The sequence below is a fragment of the Buteo buteo genome, chromosome 2 (assembly GCF_964188355.1).
Source record: "Buteo buteo chromosome 2, bButBut1.hap1.1, whole genome shotgun sequence".
In the NCBI taxonomy this organism is placed as follows: domain Eukaryota; kingdom Metazoa; phylum Chordata; class Aves; order Accipitriformes; family Accipitridae; genus Buteo; species Buteo buteo.
Window position 1 is genome coordinate 78,004,169 of NC_134172.1, and position 26,696 is coordinate 78,030,864.

At 48.8% G+C, this 26,696-nt stretch overlaps 2 protein-coding genes across 2 annotated transcripts; one reads left to right on the top strand and one right to left on the bottom strand.

Annotated features, from left to right (window-relative positions):
* The first annotated feature begins 470 nt into the window (after positions 1-470).
* NPBWR2 (neuropeptides B and W receptor 2) lies at positions 471-1,542 on the top strand. The gene has a single exon (XM_075022605.1). It carries the CDS (start codon positions 544-546, stop codon positions 1,540-1,542), a length of 999 nt encoding a protein of 332 aa, XP_074878706.1. The 5' UTR covers positions 471-543.
* Positions 1,543-14,674: 13,132 nt separating this feature from the next.
* Positions 14,675-26,032, bottom strand: OPRL1 (opioid related nociceptin receptor 1). Its single transcript, XM_075022606.1, has 4 exons — positions 25,794-26,032; positions 25,070-25,323; positions 15,692-16,047; positions 14,675-15,413 (listed from the first exon to the last, which is right to left on the bottom strand). Exons 2-4 carry the CDS (start codon positions 25,294-25,296, stop codon positions 14,890-14,892), a joined length of 1,107 nt encoding a protein of 368 aa, XP_074878707.1. The 5' UTR covers positions 25,297-25,323; positions 25,794-26,032; the 3' UTR covers positions 14,675-14,889.
* Positions 26,033-26,696: the final 664 nt, after the last annotated feature.

Here is a 26,696-nt window from a genome sequence, read left to right on the forward strand (position 1 = left end):
TGCAACGCTTCTGCTCCGGCATGGAAAAAGCAAGCGCTGTGCAAGTGAAACAGCAGCCATCCCTCAAGTCCTCTGAGGGCTGTGAATAGCTGACCAGGCACAAAGCTGCTTCTCTACCCTCCCTGTTCCTGCCAGCCCCAAAAAGGACTCTTGCTGCAGACAGCTGAACTGGAGACACTTGAATTCCCCAGCAGAGAAGAGACAAAGCTCACTGGGATGCTCTCAGAGAGAAGAGTTCCTTGACTTACACAGGGAGTTACAATTCTTTTGTTTGCTTTGTTCACAGAGCCTTATGTGTCTTTCAATCTTTTTTTAGTTTTTTTTTTCTCCCCCGATCACTTCAAAAATCTAACTTGTGCAATGGTGGGGGACAGGAGAGGTAGGTTAAATGGTCCATGCTGCCTCACAACCCACTCTTTGGAAATAACCCACTTCTAAATGAGATAGCAGCTGCTTCTCACAGAAAAAGAAAAAAAAAAGGCTCTCCCTTCTGGGCTAGCAAGGCTTTCAATGACATCTGAGGGTAGTCTGTGACCAGCAGGCATGGGAAACAACTCTCTTTGGGATGATCCAAGCAGCACCTGCAGCAATGCAGGCAACAGCTGCTACCTGGACAACAGCATGAGGTTCAACTTAACCTTCCAAGAGCAGGCAGCCGATTTCTACATTATCCTCCCTGTGATTTACTCTGTGATCTGTGCCGTTGGGCTCACAGGCAACACTGCTGTCATCTACGTGATCCTCAAAGCCCCCAAGATGAAGACTGTGACAAACATGTTCATCCTGAACCTTGCTATAGCTGATGACTTGTTCACACTTGTCTTGCCCATTAATATTGCTGAACACCTCCTCCACTACTGGCCCTTCGGAGAAGTCCTCTGCAAGGTCATCTTGTCCATAGACCACTACAATATCTTTTCCAGCATTTATTTCCTAACAGTGATGAGCATAGACAGGTATCTGGTAGTGCTGGCTACAGTCAGGTCCAAGAGGATGCCACATCGTACATACCGAGCAGCCAGGATCGTCAGTTTGTGCATCTGGATCCTAGTCACCATCATAGTTCTCCCTTTCACCATCTTTGCCAATGTCTACATAGATGACCTGGAGATCAAGAGTTGTGGTCTCAATTTCCCCAGGCCTGAAAGGTTTTGGTTCAAAGCCAGCAGGATCTACACCCTCATCCTTGGCTTTGCCATTCCAGTGTCCACCATCTGCATCCTCTACACCATGATGCTCTACAAGCTAAGGAACATGCACTTGAACTCTAATGCTAAAGCCCTGGACAAAGCCAAGAAGAAAGTCACTATTATGGTCTTCATAGTCCTGGCTGTGTGTCTCTTCTGTTGGACCCCCTTCCACTTGGCCACCATCGTGGCTTTGACCACTGACTTGCCGCAGACCTCCACGGTTATTGGTATATCCTACTTCATCACCAGCCTAAGCTATGCCAACTCGTGCTTGAATCCTTTCTTGTATGCTTTCCTGGATGACAGTTTTCGGAAAAGTTTCCGGAAGATGCTGGAGTGCAGAACTTCTTGAACAGTGGATCAGGGCTCGCAGATCCCTTCTGTCCCATGGCTTTGCAGGGGCAATTTTGCCGACTGAAGGGGAGGCTAATGAATGCACAATGTGCTTTCATTTACATGTAATGTATGCGTCTGTTTATCGTTATCATTCACATGGTTTGTCCTGCTTACTTGCAACTTTTGCATTTTCCCCTCTCTGCACCTCCCAACTTCTCAAAGTTGCATTTCTATATTCTTAGTTTTAATGACACACTCTGAAGCATTAAGGACAGAAAACTTCTTTTCAGAGGTGTACTTCTACTACATAGTGGTCCTTTATTGCCATCTGCTGTACAGCACAGACAAGCTGGAGACTAGTGTTTAGATCGATGTAATGCTCAGTTCTTAATAGCTATGTTATTTGGAGGATTGTTTCATGGAGCAGAGCTAACAAGCACTTTCAGTGAAATATCAATAAAATGGACAGAGAATGCAAGATGAGTACTTGGAAGAGAAAATGAACCATTTTCATGTCAATGTATGTGCGTGTGTGTATTATGGCTTTGTTTTCAGTTTTGAGGAATGTCTATTTTCCACCCCCAACCCAAATCCCCTCTGCTGAACTGTTAATACAAGTTAAATTTAAATTTAAACCAAAGCAAGATTTGGATCTCAAAAACAGTGATAAGACACTATACAAATACTATGGCAACTGTGGGAATTTGTGTTAGAAATTATTTTTAACTAATTGTTCCTGTTAAGTGTCAAATATATATTTATTTAAGAGTGATTAATGAAATAAACCTCATAGGGGAAAAAAAAAGAGACTGGTCCTTCTTTCACGAGAGAAAACTTATGCTACTTGTCCCATGTCTTTGCTATATATATTGCATTTTACCTACTGTAAAATAAAACATCGTAGAATTGTAACAAAATTAAGGCATTTTGTAAGCCACAAGAAAAACTCTAGCAACCACTGCAGAAAAAAAGCTTGTTCTTTAACAGGTAAATAGTAAAAGTACTTCAACAGAACCAGGACTTGAAGAGTCCAGCGATCAGAAATACCATATTGAAAGCTTCAAGAACTACCAAAACCACGTTGAAACCCCCTCCTCCTTCTGTCAGCAAGGGAACCTCTCCCTCACTGATAGACAGCGGGATGAGCACACCACATCTTCCAGCTTTCACAGGATGGAGAAGTCTCACCTCCACCACCCACCTACAGAGGTGAGCAGGGCTTGGGGCCACGTTCAGTCCTTAACACTCATCTACCACAGCCAAGATAGCACACACGCCACAGCTCTGTTATTTTGGCTCTATATTAGCCACCAAAGCACCTTGTTAAATGCAAGGAGACTTTTTTTTTGGCCAAAGCAATGCCAAAAACCGACACCCCTCATCACCTCTGCAAAAAAACAAACTGCCCTCAGCCCTTATCCTAGAGGGCAATGCCCAGCTAAGCACAGCAGTAAGCTGCCTTGTAGGGCTGCAGTAAATGGGAGGGCCGTGAAAAGCTTATTCTCGCACCCTTTAGCCCCACAGGGTATATATATTATTGGTTTAAGGAAGGCTGTCTCAGCTAAAATTTTTCTCTCCAGCTTTCCTCAGATCCGCAGACACCAAGCCAGGCTCTTCCATGTCTAAACTTCACCAGGAAAGTGCAGGACAAGTAAAACAAAAGATGGGACTAGAGACCAGCTATATTGCACCTACCAAAGCCCATCTAGGAGACAAGCTACCTCCCGCAGTCATCCAAGGTCTATCCAGAAAACAGGGCTGGAGACAAGGCTGCAACACAAGTCCAAGGTCTGTCTGTCCATCCATCCAGGAGGCAGGGCTGGAAACAGGTATCACTCTAACAAAATAGAGTTGGAAACTGCAGGGCTCATCTTAAATGGGCTCCTGGAGCAATGGGGGAGGGTGTGGGTGGAGACCCCAGGTGAGGCCACTCAGGGCAATTCAGTCCTGTCAGTGCCCTCAGAGCCCCGACACCAAAATTAACAACCTTCAGTACATCATGATGGCAAATTCATTTTTCCCTTTTAGAAAAGAAAATGAAATTTGTGAATACAAGCTCACTTGTGTTGCCTTCTCCATATTAAAGGTGTTAACTTTGGAAGAACAATGAAGGAGAACACATTCTTCCACATTAAACTTCTCCAGGAATTTTCTTTTTTATACCAACTGTAACATTAACTTGCTGTGAAGATCAAGAGCTGAATCCCCAGTCTCAGCCAGCCTCATGAGGAACAGACCACAGCCGTGGGTCCTTAATCCCACAATCTTAAACCCCCCAGATTTAGTGCCCAAGGTTCCCTGAGCCAAGTTGCATGGTTTGTCTTTATTTCTCATTAGCTGCACCTCGCAACAATCAGCAAACAAGGATTTTTCAAAACCTGGTCCTGACAGTGTGTGTGTGTGTTGGGACACGCAGGTGTGGGGGGTGATGCTTAGCAAGCCCCAGTCACAAGAGGAGGAACAGGGAAGCACCTGGAGAAGAGATCAGCTCCACTTAGAAAGTGCTGATGGCTCTCAAGAGGCATCAAATGACTCAAAAGAATTTGGAGAAGAGGAAGAAGACCTGGCAGATGGAGGACCGGGGGCCATAGGGGTGGCCAATTCTGGAAGGAAAGCTGGGTGCTGTGGTCCTGACCGACCTTCACAGGGAAGAAGGCAGGTGCCAGCAGCAGATGAGGGAGTGCAGAGGTGTTGTGTGACCCCTTGGAGCAGCCCAAGCAAGGCCAGGGAGCAGAGCCAGGCGGGCATCGTGGGCACCCACTGCTTTAGCACGGTTGCCACCTGCTGGCAATGGGCTCCCCAGGTGGAAAAACCTCTCTGAGTGCAGAAAACTGACTCCAATGATGTCACCTCACACACAAATTGTCTAATTAGCTGCAATGCCGCTGCTCATTGGTGTTAGGTCTGTAGGAAAGGCAATAAATTTCATTAGGTGGAAAACTCAATGTATTTCATTAGGTGGAAAGTACCGTTCGAGTCTAAGTCACCCACTTAAAGACCTGATAGTGTCATTGCCGGAGCTTTTCCCATTTGAAGCAAATGTCACGATTGTCACAGAATCAGAGAGTGGCTGAGGTTGGAGGCACCTCTGGAGATCGCCCAGTCCAGCCGCCCTGCTCAAGCAGGGTCACCTAAAGCAGGTTGCCCAGGACCACGACCACTTGGGTTTGAATGTCTCCAAGGACGGAGATGCCACTTCTCTGGGCAACCTGTTCCAGTACTTCACCACTCTCACAGTAAAAGTTTTTTCCTACATATAAATGAAGTTTCCCAAATTTCAGGTTGTGCCTCCTGTCCTGCCACTGGACACCACTGAGAAGAGCCTGGCTCTCTCTTCTCTGCATCCTCCATCAGGCATTTACAGACATTGCTCAGATCCCCCCGAGCTCTCTCTCCCCGAGGGTGAGCAGCCCCATCTCTCAGCATCCCCTCTTCTGACAGCATCCTGCCTGCATCCGTGCTTTCCTCTGTGTAAAATGCTTAAGACGGGAGCGTTGGCTCCTTTTTTCTCATGGAGCGCAAGGCTGCAAGGGGAGAAGGGACTTGCTTTGGCCAAGGTCTCCTCCTGTGCTTAGATGGGGCTCTCGTTCCCATCAGTGCACCGAGCTGGCCGGTGTGCCGGCCGGCAGAGCGTCCAGTGGGACCCTGTGTTTCAGCTCGACGGCACTAAGCGGCACTCTCTGCTTTCAGCTCAGCATCGCTGGATCTCCCGCAGCACTGCTCAGCCTCACACGCAGGCTGGTACCGTGCTTCTGCGGAGAAGCCCGCAAACTCAAGCTGTCCATGCCCGGGCAGACCCTCTGAGCATGGCACCCAAGGCCAGGCTGCTACGGCTCTTTCTGGGAGAGCAGAAACCACCTTTGAGGAGACCCTTGCCCACTCGTTGCACAAGTTTACCCTAGGGAAAACCTGCTCGCCCACTCATTTGTTTGAATTTCATCAGGCTGCTGGGGCTGGCTTGCTGCAGATCACACCAGCCCACATTAGCTGCATCCTGAAGACTGGAAGTGGGGAAATAAATCCCCTTAAAAATTCACCAAATCAATCCCCTCCTAAACCAAGCATCCCTTCCAGGGTTTGCAGGGTCGCAGGAGACTGAACCAGCAACCCCCACGGCTCCCTCCCATCCTAACCGCCTTCCCAGCCAGCCGTGCATCAAGCAGGGAAGCCAGCTCAGCCCCAAAGCCAGGGAAATTTCCTTCCAGGACAGTCCTGGATGTCTTAATGAGTGCAAAGGTGCCAGGGAACCTCACAGCTCTCTGGTCACAGCAGGAGCTGAAGGTTTTCTGCTTTCACCTGCCCACTGGAGCAGCACGGAGGAAGGCAGCAGGCTCCTGCCTGCCTCCTCTCCGGGACGGACATCACCTTCCCTGCTCCGGCTGCACCCATGAGGACGGACAGCCCTGGAGAACTCTGCTTCATCATCCCCGGGAGAGGAAGAAGCAGCCGTTTTCCACCCCCGAAACAGGAATTAGGGCTCATACAGAGCTCATATTCACACCACAGGCTTTAAACACAGGCATCCAAGATAAGAGGTGGGCATCGGAAATTACTATTGCTTTTTAAATCTTTGTGCTGCAGCAAGTAATAATGGCTGTTTCAATCAATTGTCCTCATCCGAGCTGTGCTGCAGTTTGCTCCCCCGCGAAGCTGTGATCCCCCAGTACTTACACAGTCTCGCGCTATCTCCTACGGCTGGTCACGATTTTGGGTGAGAAAAGAAATAATACCCCACTGAGAGATGAAGGCCCAGCTCTCAGAAGCATCTTTAGATGGGAAAAAAATGAAAAGAGAGATTAAAAATGGATGAGCAAAAAATTGGAATACGGAAGATAGGAAGCAGAAGGGTCTCTAGAGGATGCTGTTAAAAGCAATCCAAGAGAGAGAATTTGCCCCTTTTCTGTACAGCCTGACTTATCTGTAGCACTCACCTTGTCACCCTCGGGATGCTGGGAGCCCCTGGGTGTCATCCTGATTAGGGACGATCGGTGCTAATGTGTCACTGATGCTCCTGCTGCAAACCCGAGGAAATGGTGATCCTCTGGCTTCGCTGCTAGTTCTGGGAGAAACGAGCCCGATTGGGTGCCCTCAGAGGGTCTCAGCACCTCAAGAGTTGATATTCCCAGCTGCTGCGGAAAAGAAGAGGACTCCCCAGGCTGGGGTCCATCTCACGGTGAGCCAGGAGGTCATCTCTGGACCCTCTATGGGCCGTGGGGACACAGCACTGACAGCTCCTTGGTCCCATGCCCGGGGCAAACTGTGTTGGGGCTTATCCCATCTACACCACCACTGCAGTCGAGGCTGTGCCCGGAGGCAGTTTTGGGGTGATAAACCTTCAATCTAGGGTAGCTCTGAGGTCTCCAGACGAGCTCCACACTTGCTGTCATCATTGAGTGACAGGACACTAGGCACCCTCCAAAAAAAAAAAAAGAAAATCTTTCCAAAGAAAGCCCTCTCAAAAAGCCACATGTCACATTGGCACATTTCTCTTCTCCCACCTCCCTTTTGCTGGAAGGGAGGAAGAGGAGTTAATTTAAAGGCAAACACCGAGAATAGCATCAGTAAATATTGCCAAGAGTTTCTCATTGGCATTTGTGTTTGGTAAGTCAAGATGCAGAGGAAAAGATCAAAGCTGTCTGAATAGCTTTTAATTATGAGCCTCAATTGCTCTATTTTCTCTCAGAAAAGTATTACAATTATCTAACAAAGCTCTTTGAGCGGAATTAGGCACTAGCCTGAAGCTTCAAGGGCTGTTTAGTGGCTATTTTCCCTTTTAAAAAAAAAAAATATTTGATGTCTAGATAAAAAACAGGCACTCCCATAAGTGTCTACAGCCAAATCTGGTGCTCACTGGATAAACACAGAGAGGCTGGAAAGCTTTTCCCGGGAGGAGGTGAGCAGCCTGGGCTGCACCGCAGGCTGATGGTGGCTCTGCTAAAGTACCCCACAAAATGTCCCCTCCCTGGGGATGCCACCAGCATTCCCCGGTGAGGGAAAAATAAACTATAGTTTGGGAGTAAGACTTTTTACAGCAGGCAACTGTCCCCATTTTCAGTTTTCCTGAGATGTAATTTCATTCTCTGTCTTTCACCAGGACTTCTGTACATCTCCGTCATCTCCGCTGCCGCTTCCCCTGCACAGCTCAAGCCTGAAGAATACATTTCTAAGGTCCAAACCATCCACTGTACAAAACTCAGTAAGGCAGCTGAATAAGGAAAGCAGAGAAATAAGGATTCAGTTTCATAAACTTAACCCTCAAATGAGATCAGAGGCTGGTAATTAATAAAGTCAGTTTTCAACGCAATGAAAACCCTCCCCTGAGACTCAGCCTGCTGCTGGCTTGTATTGATGGAAATGCTACGGATGTAATTACATTTCTCTTAGCCGTGCGATGGAGACAGCGGGCTCCTCCACGCCATGGGGAACTCTCGGCTGAGCTCCTTCCTTCCGAGCCGACCAGGAGCTGGGAGAGATAAGACTGATATGGGGCAGGTCAGAACTGGGCAGCTCATCATACACCATCCTGGCGGATAGCCCCAAGGCAGAACGGCTCGGTGGCATCGCTAACACACTCTTGGAAGACAAGAGGCAGTTTTCCAGCTGAACACATTCAAACTAAACCCCAGTGCAGATGCCAAAGCAAACTGCGGAGAGAGCAGCCCTGGTCGGCTTTCCATACCCACCTCCCAGCCACCACAGGAATGCAGGGAGCAAGAATAAACACCAGCACCAGAGGTTGGGCTCGTTTTCTGCTCTTTTACACATAATCCCTGGAGGCAAGTGATTATCTCCAGGAATTTTTCTCTGTGGTTAAGTAAAGCAAGAGCAGTGCAAGGCTGAGATGAGGGAAAGTCCAAAATATGTGAACAAATGACCTGTGCACAGGGAGAAGTTTCTATTAATGCCTAACATTGAACAAACATTAAATGCCCAAATCACAACATGGGATTCATTTCACACAGAGGAAATCAAGCTGAAAAGCCATTAATCTTGATTTCATATTGACTACATAGCTTGTGTTTTTATTCCCCATCACTGAATGAATCAGCGTGGCATGAGCTTTTAGGAGCACTCATTGCACATGGCAGACTGAAAACAGACAGAGAAATCAATGTTTATAGAACGGACAGAGCCAGTTCAAACTTTGCCTGCTCTCTTCTCTCTGGCCGGGAGAAAGGTGATCTGATGCAACCAAAACCAGACTGTGGCAAGATGTTAATTCTGTCGGTGGTTTCCTTGGAAAAAATCAAGTTTCCTGCTTGGTTTCTTGCAGATTCATCCTTCACTACGCTGAAAATCTGCTGTTTGGCAGGGCTGGTGCTGCTCAGCTCTTGGCTCCAGCCCATCCTGCCTGGCTGCAGGCCTGGAGGGGAGGGAAGCGGCGGATGCTCTCCCGGACCACTGCAGGCAGGCAGGAGGACCCCAACCGCACAGGAGCTACATCCCCTCGCAGCAATAACATAGACTGGAGGAAAAATACCTTTTGCTGCAAGTGTGGGCTGGTTGCATAGGTTACGAGACCTCCCAGGAATAGCTGCCTGAATGGGCTGTGCAGATAGAATTTCCCATCCAGCACCTATATACAGCAAAAGGCACAAGGATTTGAGAGGAGCGAGAGGCAAGGATATGTATAACACCATGCTATATGGACCCACAAATGATCCAACCTGCTCAGTACTCAGGAAGATCCCAAGTGATGCCACGTGCCAGCACACAGCAACCAGGTTTGCTCCCAGAGGTCCTTCCAGCAGCTTAACCATGGCAGGACCAAATTCCCAAGAATCTGAACGTGAGAGGTGTTCTCCAGGAGGGGGGTGAAGGTGATCCCAACTGGGCTTGGATATTATTGTGCGCTTTCTACCTTTAGTGAGGTTTTTAGGTTGCTGCAGCAGAAAGATATGTAGTAGGAGATGCAGCAGGTGGGGAAAGGGCTGTGTGTGTCCCCCAGCGCTGCAGAGAGCTGGCATCGCTCCTTGACAGCAGACAGCTGGGATTTCACTGCATTAAGGGAGAGAGAGTGAGCAAAGTCGGTGTACATGGTTGATTAGCATCATCGTTGCCAAGATACATAACCATGTCGCTCTATTTATTGATTATTTCATTCTGTCATGCAATTTATCCAGGCTTCAGGGTATTGAAAAAAGGAACAAAGGGTGTTTGTGAGCTGTGTGGCTCTTTGGCCTAAAGTGCACCCACCCCAATAGTAGCCCCTTTGCTTGGAAGAATTCTAAAATTCATTCTTTCGAAATTAGTTATGATCTTAACACATCTGTTCTCATGTGTTTTGAGCAAAGGCGGCATGTAGCCCCAGTCTAAATGGGCAAAAGGGCAGGTGCATGTGGCCACTGTAGGCCACTCAAAATGGATTTGCATCAGCTCAGCCATGGCAAGGAGGGGCTACAGATCCTGTAACATCACATCCCCATCCAAAAAAAAAAAAACCCTCTGCCAAACACCCATTAACATCACACAGCATATGCTCTACTTTCTAACAGTCCATCCCTGTTCCTCACACAGCACCGTGACTCTTGGGTTATGGGCTGATGCTGAAGCCTCAGGTCCACCTTCCATTTTCTCTCCCTTCTTCCAGCCTCACCACCTCACAAGCCTTTTCCACCACGAAGCTGAGACAGTTTTCCCTCCTGCAAACCTCTATTCCTCTCATCTCAGCTTCGTGGTTCTCCTCAGCACAGGAGAAGGCCAGGGATGAAGAACTGGGTCTTCAAACAGCTTGGGAGGTGAAGAGCAGGGATGTGAATTACCAGAATCTGCAAAGTCACAGCGGCGAAGCTTTGCCGCCACAGAGATTCACGTGGAAACACGGCGTGAAGCCATGAACACACAATCAGGGCTACAGCTCAGGATCTGTCCGAAGGAGGTTCTCCCTGATGAAGGAAGGAGAAATTTGCTTATGCATAAATATCCACAAAAATAGCTGAAGGCAAGGACAGGGAAATGAGTAGGAAAGAAAACCGGAGTTTTTCTGGCAGAGCCTGCTTTGCTGCCAGTCTGAGTCCCTCTTCTGAGCAGGTAGCAAAGGCTGCACCAGCACCAGCTGCTTCTGGAGATCCTTTTCATTTAAACAAAGAGGATCTAACTATGGAGAGAACTCACCTTCCCTATAAAGCATTGCAGGGTGAGAGGCATCCCTCTCCGGGCACACATTGTCCTACCCAGCAGTGATATCCCAAAGTACCTGGAGAGAGATCAGAGTCCAGTTACTGCTCTTTAATGAGTTAAGAAATCTTCCTCTGGGGGGAAAAAAAAAAAAAAAAAAGAAGGCAGGGGTGGGGGGAAAGATGTATTTACAGTCTAGCTCCTCACAAAAACACCTCGGAAAAATAGACATGGCAACTGCTCAGCATCAGATAGCGTCTTCATCAGGGCAAGTCCTGAGCCACAGAGCAATGGACACCATGTGGGGCAAACGCAGCTTTTGGTTTTCTGCAGGCAGGGTTTCTTCCACCTGCTAAAATTGTCTTCAGCACGGGGGGCCAGGCTCAGGGAAGGGCAGAGGCATTCGGAGCAGGTGAAGGGCTTTGTGGCTCCTACAGGCAGTGGGCATGAGGAGGGTGATTTTGACTAAATACTCAGACCAATTAATCTCAGTCTCAGCTGTAGCTCAGTAAAGGATAACTCAGCACCTCCCCGGGTAAGTTCTTCCCATGGCATAAAACCATCCAAACTTCAGTGAAGGTGTAAATTCTGCACCTTATTTCTGCTTTTAGAAACTGTGGTTCGTGTTGGGGGGAAAGTTGTTGGCTGAACAGCCTGGGGGGGGGAGAGGAAGGGAGAGGTAGCACCGGCAGAGGAAAACATCCTTCCAAAGCCAGAGATCTGCCCAGACGTGCCAGTGCCGTGAGCCAAGGAGCTCCCCAGGGGAGAGCTCAGCCCCCGGCTCATCCATTCCTCGGCCTTTCCAGCAGTTGTCACCAGCCAGCAGCAGCAGGGAGAACGCTTAGTACATTAATAAATCCCATAATACTGAATAAAGTACTTTGGTTTATGGCTTTGCTATAAGACCTCACCCCTGGGTACTTATAATTAACTGAACTAGAAAAGAAATAAAGATTTCCATTCTTTTCTCACCAATTTTCTTTCTCTTTTAAAAAAATTTCTTTTTTTTTTTTAAATCACCATTGTTAATAAAAAACCCTCTCCTGATATTTACCTGCCTGAGTAGGAATATTGATCTCTGTGCAGAGAGAAGATGCTTTCCTTATTGCACATCTCGCTGGCTAATCCACCTTTCCCAGCTACAGAATATTGCTGTGGCTTTATTTTCAGAGCCGTTCCGTAATTCATTGCTCTCCATGATCATGCCTAACCCCGTAAGCCTGGGGATGTGTGGGGAGAGTATGTGGGAAGAGCTTGTTCCAGTCCTGCATCAGACTTCCCCTCTAAAAGCAGGCAGGTGCCAGCATCGCCCCCCTGCCTGTTGGGAGACCCAGAGCAGGCGCGGAGGCTGGCAGGGTGCAGGCAGCTCACGCTTCTCTCCAACCACCCCTTTTCTAGCCTTTTCGCATCTTCTCTTTCCAGGTTGCCTGCAGACAAAGTTGCCTGTATAACAAAAAATTCCCACTGACCTCAATGAGAAGGGATCGGATGCTTCGGTGTTATTGCACGTGCTCAGCGGTGGGTTTAGCTGGAAAAATCAGCCCACGTGCAAAGATCCCGGCAGCGGCACAGATGAGACATCCCCTGATCCACGCAGTTAAGTGTCTCAGACTCCACATCATTCAAAGTACAGGGAGTTTTATATTCCTTTATTAAAGCACACAAGTAGCCACCTAGGAAATTGTCATTTACACTGCGGTAACTGTAAAATCATACCAACACAACCATTTCAGAAGAGAATTCAAGAGCCTGCGCTTCAGCCAGCCAGCTGATCGCAAGCCTTTAACTCCATAGGCACAGTACAATAAAGCTTTTGCTTTCAGGTTTTTGTTGCTCTTATAACAAACTCCACTGAGCATTGAACAGAATGCCTAAACACATTCACCGCGAGAGCCACAGAATTGCCCAAAAGCTTAGTAAACACACATTTATTGAGTACTTGATTATGTAAGATCGTTGCAGCATAGTCTTTATAACAAAATCATCATTGAAAAAAGGTGAAACACTGGTATATTTTTTCAGAGGACATAACTCTATTTAAAAACCCAACCAAGAACTACAAAGGGAGGGTGGCTGTTCCTCAGCCAGCCACTAACGAACGCTCTCCTGCTCCCTAATGGCACTGCAAAAAAAAAAGCCCGGCAGTCGGTTCCCAGCTTCATGCACAGCCATACCCAGCACCCTGTCAGACTGTAGGACAAGCTGACGGGCTGAGAAAACTCCCGGTTGCTCACTGACCAACACCGTTATTGTAGCCACGAACACGACAGCCCACCAAACTCATTTTTTTCCAAGGGCACGGATGCAGCTTGCCGGCGGGGAGTTCTTCTTTACATGCTTGGGGGTTGTACGAGATTTTCTGGTGAGTGCTTGGGGATGAACACCCATAGCAAAGTGCTTAAAGTGCCCAGATTTCCTCCTCCCCCTATGTTATTCAGGGGAGGCGCTAATTGCAAAGTTGTCTCTGGTATCCCTCCAGATTCCCAGTCAAATGCTAATCAGCATGAAAATCCTCCCAGCTTGAGCAGTTTACAAGGGATCTGGGTCCTATATGTGGGACACTGGAATTGCATCTATATTTTAAGCCCAACCATAAGGGAAACACTCCACATAGAAATATAACATTGGATTCTTTTATACAGCATATATAAAGAACGTGACAGCATTAAAATATTGGCAAATCAATACATTAAAAATACAGAATCTCGTAGACCAGAGCACAAGAAATATATTCACATGAAATCTTTACAGTCCGGACAATGCTGCCGGTTCTCGCGTTGGTGTTGACCTCCCATCTCCAAAGGGAGGTCGTTGCTTTGCTTCCCCATCAGCACCACTGGCCACCACCGGCCAGATTTCCCAGGGCTATTGTGCTACAGGGAGAATACAAGTCTGCTGTCCCCGCCAGCACGGAGGGCACTCGGTGGTTAAACTCTTCGGGAATGCTTTCATTATCAAATGAAATGACAGGGCATTTCATTTTAGACAAAGCTTTGGCCTACTGGGAGAGGAAAATCAATCTATGGTTGGCAGGAGGGGTGGTACCTTGGCAGCATTTCCCAAGCTTTCTCAGCATCGTGGATCTTATTTCATTAAAAAAACGAAACCAAAACAAAACAAAAAACCCCAAACCATCCACCTTTTGTATGGTTTGTGCACTGCTTATCTCATGTGGAGCAGGTGGGACTGGTTTAGGCTGCCTATTCTACCAGAAATGTCCATGTCTTCTGGAGGAGCTGCCATTTTGAGTTCTCCAAAATGGCTTTCCCCAGTACATAAATACATGTATACATAGGCCACTTTATTCCTCCCTCCTCTCACTGAGGAAGATCCCCAAGGCATGCTTGGCAAGATGAAATCCTACAGTATAGCTGTACCTCTAGCACTATAGAGATGTGTATATATAGACACATTCTGTCCATTATTACAATGGAAACACAGAGTTAAAAAAAAAAAAGGCAATAGCAGCATGTAAACAAGGATTTGTGTTCATTGCATCCATCTTTTCTTCCTCCTCTTCTGAGCTACATTCATCAGTTTTGACAGACCCTTCTCACCCCCCTGCTCCCCTCTCGAGGAAGAGAGTTTTACTGCGGACCCCGTCTGCAGGAGCCGATGTTGTCCTTCCCCAAGCTCCCAGACACCGGGCAGTTTGAATTTCTCTTTCCATCAGCTCCCTCTTCTCCCTCCCCGCCTCCTTCCCTTCGTGATGACTCATCCTGGAGATGATCTTGGGTTTTGTCTGATGGCTGCTGCCCACTTTGGCTTCAGCAAAGTCTAATTTCAGAGCAATGCCGCAGGAATAAAACCCGCACACGAGCGCTCGGTGAGCCACAGGAGCTGTTAACGTCTTAACTCAGGGAGGAAAAAAGAAATGGAAGAGTTTGCATTTTGTCCGTCTCCCAGCAGCAAAAGTGTAAGTCCCAGGAGCAATGCCTGTTTTAAACCCTTAATTCCTGAATTCTTAATAATGTTGCAAACCACCAGGGTTTTGCAGGAAATCAAAGGGCTGATTTCAAACACGTTCCTTAGTGCAGGGTGCACTGGAATTAAAAATGCATCGGATGGGCTCACTTTTTCTTCATGCTCTTGCAGATCCGGTTTTCCCAACCCCCAAAATTGTTTCCTTGGTTTCTTGCCTCTCAGTTTTGAGGTCCTGCTAAAGAGCTGTTATCTGAGTTAGCTCTGACGTGGGGGTGGTTGGACTCTGCTGGGCGACAGCCACCATAGGAATTTCCATGCCTAGTCATGCCGGATTGTTAGTCCCCTCTGAGTTCTTGCAGGCATAGGCCACGTCCTTGGCAATGCTGCACATCCTATTGGACATCTGGAGCTCCGTCCTGAAGGCGGTGGGGAAGCAGAACTTCTTGAAGCACGCCTTGAAGTTCTCATCTAAGAAGGCGTAGAGCACGGGGTTCAGGCTGCTGTTGGCATAGCCCAGCGCGGTGCAGAAGCAGGAGATGGCCAGCTCGAGCTCGCTTTCTGCCTTGGCACCCAAGCACTGGACCAGCACGAAAATCTGGATGGGAGTCCAGCAAATGATGAAGACTGCCACCACCACCAGGACCATTCGGGTGATGCGCCTCAGGTTTCGGTCCTTCTCCTTGGAGCCCGAGAGGACGCGGACGTTCTTGAGTCGTCTGATCATGAGGCTGTAGCAAATAGTGATGATTAACACAGGGATCATAAAGGAGAAGAGAAAGACACAGATGCCAAACACTGGATCCCAGTAATCCACAGGTGAAGGGAGTTTAATTAGACAATCAATTTCTGCAAGTGAGAAAATAAAAAGGAAAGGAAGATCAGCAAAGCCATATCAAGAAGAAAAGCATCCGCACGTTCAGTTTAGTTTGGGCTTGTTTAATACTGGAAAAGCAGTAGCAGCAATGCAGAGAGGCAAGGGCAGAAAGGAAGGAGTTAAAATAGCTTCACAGTAGAGAGCTCACCATGCTGATGAAACTGGTACCCCTCTCCAATGGCTCCCCAAGCCCACTGGCTCTCCTGGCCACCACCACCACCTCCCACCCCTCGGACGCCTTTTTACTGACCGTTGTTTTCATTCTCCGCAGATCCCATCACCATTGCTGGGATGCCAAAGACAGAAGCCAGCGCCCAGATGCAGACATTCACCACTTTGGCCTTGTGAGGAGTGCGGATGTCGAGGGCTTTGATAGGGTGGCAGATAGCAATGTAGCGGTCCACGCTCATCATCGTCAGGGTGAAGGTGCTCGTGAACATGTTGTAGTAGTCTATAGAGATGGCGATCTTGCAGAGCACATTGCCAAAGGGCCAGAAGCCCAGGAACGTGTCTGTACCCTGGAAGGGTAAGGTCATCAGACACAAGGTATCAGCCAGAGCAAGGTTAAAGATGTAAATGTTGGTTGCTGTCTTCATCTTGGTGAATCTGCAACGGAGGAATGAGCAATGGTTAGAGCTCCACCTGACCATGATGGGCAAGACATTGAAGCCTACCAAAGAGGGCGTTCTGCCACTTCAGGAAGGAGATGCTGTGTTTTTCTAATGTAACAAGAGATTGAACACCACCCTTTCCTTTCTACCTCCCACATGCTTATCAACACACAGCTCAACCCAGCTCCTACAACAATACAAACGGTGCCTTCGCAATCAGTTTCACGGGCAGGAGAAGCTTATTTCCTTAGACTGCAGGCGAGGACCACAAAAGCCTGAGGTTGTCAACTCAGAACATACTTTCTGAAAAACGGCTTCGGTAAGGCTAATCTAGGATTTCATCACATGTGGCTTCATTATTATAGATGTTGGCAAGAGCTTAAGGCAGTAAGCTGATTTGAAAGGCATCATACGGCCCAGGGGTAAGCTGATCAGCCATTTTGTATGGGCTCATAGCCAAAGACTATGGCTAATGTGAGCTAACAAATCAGAATGGGCAAGATGGCCAGCCCTGGCCAGTGGCAGCTAAAAACTGGTGAGGAATGAGGTTTGTATCAGAAATCAAAACGTCACAATGGATCTTTCTAAAGAAAGGGGTAGTTTGTGGATAAAGTCATGAGTCAACTCTACTGCAAATGGGTTTTGTCATTTCTATATTACTTTTACCGCATGAACTGACTGCCCCAAAAGAAGATTCACCTTGCTCTAATGGCAATCATCTCCTTTTTACGCATGGGAAATGATGCAAAAAAAGATGCGATCACCTTCCCAAGGATACATGCAGAGTCTGCAGAAATGGAAACTCAACAGTGACTCTGTGACTGAATCTAACATTTCAGCTCCAGGATGTTCCTCTCATGGGTAAAATAAGAGCACAGATAGGTACAATTTTAAAACTACAGCTCATCTATCATTTACTATACTAATGGCTTTTGCAGAAATGTTGCCAGAAATGGCAGACAATGATGTGTTATTAACGGAGGGCAAGTTCATTTGAGGGTAACACTTAAACTCATAAACTACTGCACTATTTGCAGTTTGATATGTGTTGGAATATTACAGGGTCTGATCTGACCCAAAAAACCTTTTGTCAAATTGATTTAGAACAGCAAACCCACAACTGCACGCCTCAGCACTGTACCCCACCAGCCCGGTGATGGTCTGAGCTTCAGCTCTTGATTACTTGAATGCTTGGAGGAAGATTATCATTGCCACACTCTGAACTTTGTTGAGACACATGGTGACATAGTCAGGTTTGCAAGAATAACAGCCAGGGGATATACAATCCAGAATATAAACTCTATTATTTTACCCCTCTTAGAGCTCTAAGCTGTGCTTGTATTAGAAGTCAGATGTTTGAAAATGGCTTCAGAAAGCAAGAATGATCAAACATTTGATCTTGAAAGCCAAGGGAAGCTTTTGGAGCAGATGAACATTGATGGAAACCCTTGAGGTCCCCACATAAGCCTGAGTCAGGCTCCTCCTGGTCCAGAAACTGCAGCAGCCAAGCAAGACAGTGGGTTCTTAGAAAGCCAGCCCAGATCAGATAAACTTATATAACCAAAAGCAGCAGAGGAAAAATATCAGTGTCTTTCCTATTGTGAAGGGGTGAACAAGCAAAACACAACCAGGCAGCTGCCAGGGCTTTAAAGCTTTGGGACTTTCTAAGCAGAATTACACAAACAGACAGGCTCCAGTGCTGTGAACTCCAGAGCAGCAGCATCTCAGGGTGGGCAAGTTTTGCTTTTTTGTTTGAATTCTTGCAGTTGGCATAAATGAGGCAATGCACACAGGGGGCATGAGATGAGTCTGTGAATGAATTCAGACACTTTCCCCTCTAGGTCAGCGGGGGGGGTAATTAAAATTAAGAAATGAAATCACTGTTCTTTATCAGCCCACACAAATGTAAGTATTGTCAGCTCAGGCTTCAGGAAATTATTGTCACCTAAGACTGTGTTAGCAAAGGTGTCCTGAGAGCTGTAGTCTTCCTCTGCATACCACAGACCTGGCTGGGCTCACCCAAGCTTCCCAAAGGTCAAATTTGTTCCAGTCCATCCTTCCAGGAGGACTGGACTTAGAGGCAACTCATCAACATGCCTCTAACCCTGACTGCTTTCCTGATGTTATGACTTGAGGGAATAACAAGTGCATTTTTGAACAATGATGAGCAGCTTTACTGTGAAACAGAAAAAAATTAAAGGTTGGTGTTTGGTTTTTTTAATTGACCGGTGGAAGAAACAAGCAGCGATCCACCCACCTCTACCACCCATCCAGCATCCATGGGGAACCACATTGCCTCTATACGTGCCCCTATCCCCAGCACAGTGAGAAGTTTGGGGCATCTCAGCTAGCCCTGAGCTTGGGGTGTGCAGATTGCAAACCTTCAGCTCCCTCCTGCACCCCTCCACCCCAGAAGAACTCACCAGCCCCTTTCCTCCAAGATGCTTCTCAGCAAGAATTCAGAGTCCAGGCGTAATTGCTCAGCCCAGCCCTGCAAAATCCACTCTCCCCCAATACACGGATCCCTCTCTGCTGCCTCTTTCCTTGCTCCCTCCAAGGTGACGGCAGAGCTGCCTTTGACATGGGGACATGCTGGGGCAGCTGGCCCACTGCTTACCTCCTTCAACCCACCTTAAGTGGCTATTAAGGCTGATTTTGTGCGCTTGAAAGGTGGGGAAATTAATTTACACCTAATTAATTACTTATAGCTCCACTTTCTCTGCACACTGAGAGCCAACAGCCATTATCCCAACCAACCAATGTTCCCAAACATTTCCAGAATGTTCAGTACAAACAAAAATCGCTTAATCACTTCTGTGGATTAACCTCTTTTTCTTTTCCTCTGGGAACTGAGAGTGTTCTCTTTCTTAATCTGTACAAAAAAAAAGATAAATTAAACTCTTGGGCTCTAGGAGGCACCTAAGGTCCCCCCCAGGGCACAGCTCCAAAGCTGATAAGCCTGTGGCCTCCACGGAGGACATTAGCTCCCCGCTGAGCCACTTTCTTGCACTTGGTCATGGAAGCAATTTCCTAATGGAGCATCTCCCACAGGGCGGTTCTCAGCTCTCCAGCCAGCTCCACCTTTGTCACAAAAGTAATCACTTTGTTCTGTTCTCCCGGATGCTGAAGCCTAAGAGGAAAAATGTCTGGATATCAGCTCAGCACTCAGCAAAAAGGAGGGGGAAGCCAAGTGGACCTCAAGCAGCGTTACCTTGCTTCAGCAAGGGGAACGCAGTTTGGGAGAGGAGGAGACGGGTAGGAAACAGCTCTTCCACATACTTGGCTTTGAGGTCCTGTTTTTCCACAAGGATGGATTCTGTCCCTGGCTCAGCCTCAGGGATAAGCTGCAAACCTGTTGTTTTAGCATCACCCCCTCCCTTCAGCCAAGCCACCCTGAGGCTGCAGGGCAGCAAACAGCTCCAGATGCTCCAGGGCTAAGGACCAGCCGGCTGCAGCAACCCTACAACCCAAAGCAGGGCTGCAGACACCAGGGGCAGGGGGACGACAAGCAAAGCCTTCAACCCTGGGGAACCGTGAGCATTATCTCCAGGAGCTCTCTGCCTCTCAGGTTTTGGTACTCGTAGCTCCAGCTCATCAGGATGCAGACAGTGCTGTTCACCTTGAGCAGCTCCCTCCCTTCCCACCCCACGCCCTGGCATCGGTGACAGCCTTCGCCGCCCTGGACACGCACAGGAAAGCAAAACAGAGCAGAAAAGGCTCAAGGGAGGATTTTTGCCAAGCTGCTCCCACTCTCCGACAGTGGAAATCAGCAACAGTTCACTGACATCTCTGCTCCCAGCCAGCTCTTAGCCCACAGGTTTTATGAAGCTGATATTTGATCTGGCACGTACCGTCGTGATTTGTGTCCTCCCAGCCATACACCCACACCGTGCTCTCTGTGTCCCTGCTGCTCTGATCACCTTTTCAGAGCCCCTCATCCTGAAATTACCCAATTCAAGCCAGTTTGTTCTTAATAGGCCACAAAAAAAAAAAAAACACAGAGAGGACAAACTTAAGGACAAATTTAAATCACTTTGGACTATGAAGCCAGACGCTACAGCAAAAGCGGACAGCAACACCGGCACATAAAAGCCTATTAATTACCTGGCAGGATGGTGACTGATTAACAGGGGTTAAGGAGTCTGCAGCCAGCCAGGGCGAGCAGCAACACTTTGGGACAGATGATTTTCTTGCCCTTTGAGTCTCACTGCCATGGCTGGGTGACACTGGTGCCCTCCCTCTTCAAGGTGCTCTCTGGGGACCAGCATGGATGGGGACATTGGACGGCCCCAAGGGCAGTGGCTGGGTGGCTGCAGCTGCAAAAGCCTCTGCAATCCACCTGGGCACTCATAGGGATGCTCATGCAACCCCAAGTGGGCACACAGCCATCAGGAACAGCATTTCGGTCTAAGGAGGGTGTTCACCAGCATCCATCCTGCAGCAAGATGCTCTCATCCCTGTTCATGTGCTGGATCTGCCTCTGCTGAGCTGCTCAGGTCTTAAATGCTGCTGGGAATTGCCCAGTCCCTGGAAAGCACTGGGAACCGAGTCCCACATTAAACATCACTGAATTATTGCTGCACATGGGTAACTCCCTTTCACTCATCCCACCAAAGCCAGGGGAAGCCAAGAGCCCTCCAGCACACGTTGGAGTCACAGGAGCTGCGTTGGCAGGGGCCACACACGGCTGTTACGAGGCTTGTGGCTGCGCCCCGCTCATCTGGGCTCATGGGGACCTGGAAATCGGGGAGCTGCAGACCTGTCCTTTGCAGCAGGTCCCCCTCCTGCTCACCTCGCCATCCTTCCCCAGCTCCAATCACTCTGCACAGCACAGAGCCCTTGGTTGCAACAGTTGTATTTATTTTTCGCCGGGGAAAACTAAAAGAGGCTAATCTGGAGAGAGACAAGGTCTCAGATGGTCCCACTGGTGTCCACTTGGTCCCTGCTGCATTAAATACTCACTTGATTTCAGCTCCAAGACACACAGCTGGTCAAAGCTTTTCCCTTAGAAAGCTTTCTATTAAAAAATCAGCATCTCTGCAATGTCATAATTAACTTCATTTTCCCTGTCTCATCACAGCCAGCTGCCCTCACCCCTGTTCTCAGGGATTGATGCAGTTTTCAACCAAAATAACAGCTGGCACAGCCATCCCCAGGCAGCCAGCCAGCACAAGCACTTCCCCATCACATCCCTCCTCCTAAAGCTTCACCTGGAAGCAGAAAATGGAAGTGTAGGGGCCTGACAGCCATAATCTGCCTAAACAGCTGCTTAAAACACTCTGAAACAATGTTCTTTAATAGGGAGAGCTGAGCATCCCCCATACTTTGCTGGGCTCCCAACAGAAAGCTGCCATGGCAAAGAGAAGTGCCCTAGAAACGAGGCATCATTCCCTCAAGGGCCTGATCCAGGCGAGCAGAGCCAACACTGAGGAAGGGAGTCCTCCAGATCATCACTGCTGAGCATCGTAGCAGCATGATGGAGCTGGGGACAACAGAGGAATTCCTGGACCAGAACCTTCATGTTGTCCCTAGTGGAGGCTTGGGGGTCTCCGTCACACCCCGTACAGCAACACCTCGGTCAGCATCATCTCCAGCCACCCCCAGGGCCATTGCAAGAACAATATATCCTCCTTCCCCTTCACTTTTCTTCCTAAAAACAAAGCTCCAGGGCATCCAGCCTTGCAGCGTTCAGTTACTAGATCAAAGGGACCTCAGCAGCCTGGTTTCCTCCACTCTCCCCCCAAACCCTCTCTGCCTCTCATTAAAAAGCAGTACAGGAAATATATGCAGAAAAGCACAAACAGCAGAAGGAGGGAGGGGAGGCGTTATCTCCACTGGCAAGGAACTCCACAATGAGCCAGCAGAACAAAGCCGCAGACAAGGCAGGTTTCCACAACAGGCCCTTTGCTGTCCAGGAAATCGTGTTCTTGACGAGAACCCTTCTTGGTCTTATCCAATTAGCGCTGCTCAGCGTTAGAAGGGGATTGACAGTCACACGATGACCGTCTCTATAAATTAATCATTTAAAATGTTAAATCACTCCAAATATAAGAGAGATGTAAGCTGCGTTCTACAACAGAGGGGAAAACCCAGAGGAGGCTTTGAATTTGTATTTTTGAAATACCGGGAGATTTTAAACTTTTCCATCAGTGCTGCAAAAAACTCATTTGAGAGGAACAAAAAAACACCAAGCCTTCCTGATGCCTCCAGTTTCCTTGAGTGCTGATATTAGAGTCTTTTTATTTCCCAACTCCCTCAAAAACAGGAAACAATTACTGTGTACGTCATAGTACCGTTCTTTTTTTGGAAGATAATACACCTTTTTGTTATAGGTTGTGTAGCAAGCTGAAGTCTGGTTATCCCTGGTGAAATATAAGCATGGAAAGAGAAAAAACAGCTTTTGTAGGGTGCACCATACCTACAGATGGTGGGGGTGCAGCACAGAGGGTTTAGCAGTCTTTTTCCCATTAATGGAAGAGATCTATCGCTAAGAGTCCCAAAACTCCACGCTGACATACCAGCAACCAACTTTCAACCTACTGAAAAAAAGACGCTAAGTCATGAAGCCCAGAAGCACCAATGCCCCAGTCTGGGGAGAAAACCTGTGCTTGAGAGGTCATCAACATCCTCCGTGCATGGCCACTAATTTGGCAGCTCTGCATGAATCTGCATACATGATCAGGGTCAAGAGTTTGAGATATTGAGTCCAGTTTACCACCACACCTGCTCCTGACCTTAATGGGCAGAACAAGAAGAGGAAAATCCTGGGCAGAGATAACCAAAAGTTGCACTTACTCACCAAACCGAGAAGGGTCATTTTGCTGAGTGTTAGTCTCAGCCAGCACTGAGCTCCCAGGAGAAACTGGTGGGGAGAACCAGGGGGAAACTGCAGCTTCTTCTACACGTGCTCTAGCTCAGTTATAACTCCCCAGCACACTTTATTCAAGGGGTCCCTCCAGACTCACATGGGAGTGGTTTTTGGAAAAACAGAGGTGAATCCCCAAAAAGGAGTGCCCAAATAATTAAAACTTCTATTGGCTCTTCTATATATACAGGGATTTACTGGATAAAGGGGAAACAGAAGTGGAAAAGGCCTGGGGGAGGTGGGGCTGACACCAGTCTTCAGTTTTCAATTGTTTAAAACCAGAAGATACAAAAAAAAAAAGTTAAGTTCCAGGGGAAATTTCAGTGCTAAATCTCCCTTTTCTTTTCTTGGGTTCCATTTACCCAACTGGAAGGTATCAAAGCCAAACAGGAGTGGAACAGAAGGCACCATTTTGAAAGCATGACCCCGCATAGTCATGGCACACATCCATCCTGACTGGGAATCTGGTTTGGGACATTTGTATTCTTGGTGACACACTGGCCACAGCCCCGGGCAGGGGCCAGCAGGGTCCTGCTGTCCACATCCCTTGAGACCTTTGCAGACAGAGTCTTCTGCCTGCAGACTGCCAAATCTTCTCCTTCTGACACACATCTGAGGTTCATCCAGGGTGCACAGATTCCCTTCCCCTGCCCGCACACCAGCTCAGTCATTCCCAGGGAGCTGCATCGCTGTGGGCCAGAGGCTTCTCACTCGCAGAGACTCACTACTCACCACGCTTACACGCACCCACCAACACCGTGCCTACTTGAATCATTGCTACTACACTGAACAGAAACACGAGCTCTCCAAACATGGTACTGCAGCACCGCAAACCTCCTCTCCAGCTCCAGATTCTCCAGGGCTAACATGATCCTTTCTCCCTGCCATAAACTCCTTGGCAGGAAGAGCACAGACAGGCAGTCTAATGAACAGTCACGTCACTTTGCCCTTGTAGCAGAGATTTAGCCACCGTTTACCGACCTGTGATACTGAAAACTTAATTTTGCAGCATCTCCCCCAGCCGAGTTGTGTGTATTCAAGGGAAAGATGCTTTGGAAGCAGCAGGGCTCCTGCCAGGAGCAATACTTAATCTCATCAGTGTCTGAATACCTGCTAAAGATTTTCATCCTCTGTTGCAGGAGAAAAATTCACCCTGTCTTTGGCAGCATCCACCTGCACCAGGAATCTGCTCTGAGACATGTCTAAAATGGAAGCTCACTCCTTAACATACAGGGTACAGAGATCAAAGGGCATTGCTAGCATTTGACACAGAATCACAGCCCTAAAGGTTGCATAAACTTATTTTGTACTTACAGGGAGGAACAAGGTTTCTGATTCCAGAAAACAGGGGGACTTGGATCACAGGAGAACCAGACAGTGACATTTAAAATGCCAGCAATGTGCAGGGAGGCTGGACAGTGCTGCTGGAGCGGTGCATGCTCCGTGCTCTGTCCTTCTGCTCTCCCGACTTCAGCGTGAGGAGCCGGAGAAGTTGCCCTCAACCCTGCAGCATCCCGTCACATCTTATTTACGTTTATAGTTTCCAAGGAGTTGGAAGAGCTGTATTTGTGATTTTCTTTTTTTTTTTTTTTTTTTTCCCCCCTGTAAAAGTAAGACTGAGCCTCCCAGCAGGCCCTTACCTTGCAACTAGGTTCAGCTTTGGAAATTACCAGCTCCCAGAAGGAGCAGCACCTGCAGCCACAGCTGGGGTGCTGGACATGGCACAGGAGGGAGAGGTCCTGTTAAAGATCAGGCACACCCTGGCAGCGGGATGCTCCCAGCACTTTGCCCTCCCTGAGGACATCCAGCTCCCTGTCCTGCAGTTTGCAAAAAAGCCCCATTTTTTTTCTTTCCTTTTTTTTTTTTTTTTTGAGCAGATTTGAATGCTCTGTTCCATTCTCTGGGTTAAACTTTAGGAGGCACCAGAGGGCAGCTGAAAGCTGGTGGGAACCTCCATCACAGCCTAGGAAGGGAGAAAAACAAATAAAACCAAAACAATAAAACGAATGCCACATCATTACCTCTAAAGCACATCACAATTACCAGGGAAGCGCCTGCCTTGCTTTACCCACCGCAGGGATTTCGGGGGGACGCTCTGCCCCGCTCACAGCCCTCCCCAGAGCCTCCCTGGCGTGTTGCCTGCGTGTCCTACCTGACGATCACATACATGACGGAGCAGTTGCCCACCAGCCCCACAATGCACACAATGGAGTAGACGACCACAATGGTGATCTTGATGCTCAGAGGCAGAAAGCTGTCCCCCGTGCCGTTGTTGAACCAGTTACTGGGGAGAAAGCTCAGGTTCAGCATGGAGGAGTCGTTCAGCAGCTTTCTCAGGTCAGGGTCTTCCAAAATGTGGGCAGGGAAGAGCGGGTCCATCCTGAAACACCAGCCTGTGCCAAGGACCTGGGGCACCAAAGAGACAGTTTTAAGATCCGCTGATCCATCGGGCAGCGCGGGACCGTAGCGAAGCGTGAGAAACGCTGGGGGAGGGAGGACGATTTATTGCTGGGGAGAGCGCAGCCCCCCTCAAACCTCCCCAAGAGCATTTGGATGGGCTGCAACCCTGCGAGCTTGGTGCACCCCGAGCACACGGGGAGCTCACGCATATCTCCACACCGCCAGCGCAGGGGACCTGCGGGCTGCACAACGCCATCCCTCCCAAAACCCTCCGATGCTCCTACCTGCCTGCCGGGTCGGTGAGTCCCAACATAGGGTTTTGTACCCCCAAACCTCCCCCCCCACCCCAACGGTGCCCTCCGAAAGCCGCCGCAGCATCCCACTAGGGCTGGGGTACAAACCCCCCCAGCTCCTGCCCTGGGAAAAAGGTAGAAAAAAAGCCCAAAGTTGAAAATAAACCCCAGCTGGCTCCTTACCTCCTCCCCCACTAGCGCGGCTGTGCTCCCCCCGGCCGCATCCAGGTACCCCGAGGCTGGGGATGGATGGGGGGGTACCAAAAAAAAAAAAAAAAAGGGCTGCGGGCACGGCTGGAGGCTCCGCTTCGGAGGCAGTCGGTGGTGAAGGGGGGTAAGGGGGGGTAAGGGGCTTCTTCTCGCAGGCAGGGATGCTGCCAGCGCAGGGGGCTGCACCCCGGAGCCCACGTTTTTAAGGAAAAGGGAGGGATGGGGGAGAGGGAGGGAGGGAGGATGGACGGCGGCTGGGCAGAGCCAGCCCCGGCTGCCTGGCTTCTCCCACTGCGTAAGAGAAAAGCAGGGAAGGGGGGGGAGAAGGAGAAAAAGAGAAAGGGGGGGAATAATAAATAACCAAAGGGAAAGCGAGCCTACACCTGCGAGCCCAAGGGCAGCGTCCTCCCCGCCCCGCAGGCGCTCCGAGCTGCCGGCCGCCCCCCCATCCCACCCCCCGAGTGGGGAGGGGGGGGTCCATCACCTTCCCCCCCCCCCCAAAAAAAAAAAAAACCCTGCCACAGCCCCCAGTTGTGGAGGGGACCCGCAGCCTACCTGGGGTGGGTTTTCCCACCCAGAGGCACTGGGAAGGATGGAAGGATGGGGGTACAGGGGAGACAAGGCTTCGGGATGCAAATTCCTCCCTCCTCTGCAATTGTGCAACCTGAACGCTGGGCTAGCGCAGGAGAAGCGGAATGGGGGATTTGACCTAGAAACTGGCAAAAATACAAGGAGGACTGAGAAGTGAGGGGGAAAAAAACTGTTATTATTTAGTGTTCTGCTAGTAGCATTTGCTAGATGTCATTTTTTTGTAACGCAAAGCATCCTGCACTTCGGATCAGAGTTACAGTAGCACATTTATTTCAAGCAGCTGCA

What these genes read in the sequence shown, in the direction of transcription:
- NPBWR2 (XM_075022605.1), top strand. Translation starts at nt 544, where the DNA reads ATGGGAAACAACTCTCTTTGGGATGATCCAAGCAGCACCTGCAGCAAT.
- OPRL1 (XM_075022606.1), bottom strand. Translation starts at nt 25,296, where the DNA reads ATGGACCCGCTCTTCCCTGCCCACATTTTGGAAGACCCTGACCTGAGA. An exon ending in GTCATGTATGTGATCGTCAG is followed by an intron (nt 16,048 to 25,069) that starts GTAGGACACGCA and finishes CCTCCGTTGCAG; the next exon opens with ATTCACCAAGATGAAGACAG. An exon ending in TGCGGAGAATGAAAACAACG is followed by an intron (nt 15,414 to 15,691) that starts GTCAGTAAAAAG and finishes TCTCACTTGCAG; the next exon opens with AAATTGATTGTCTAATTAAA.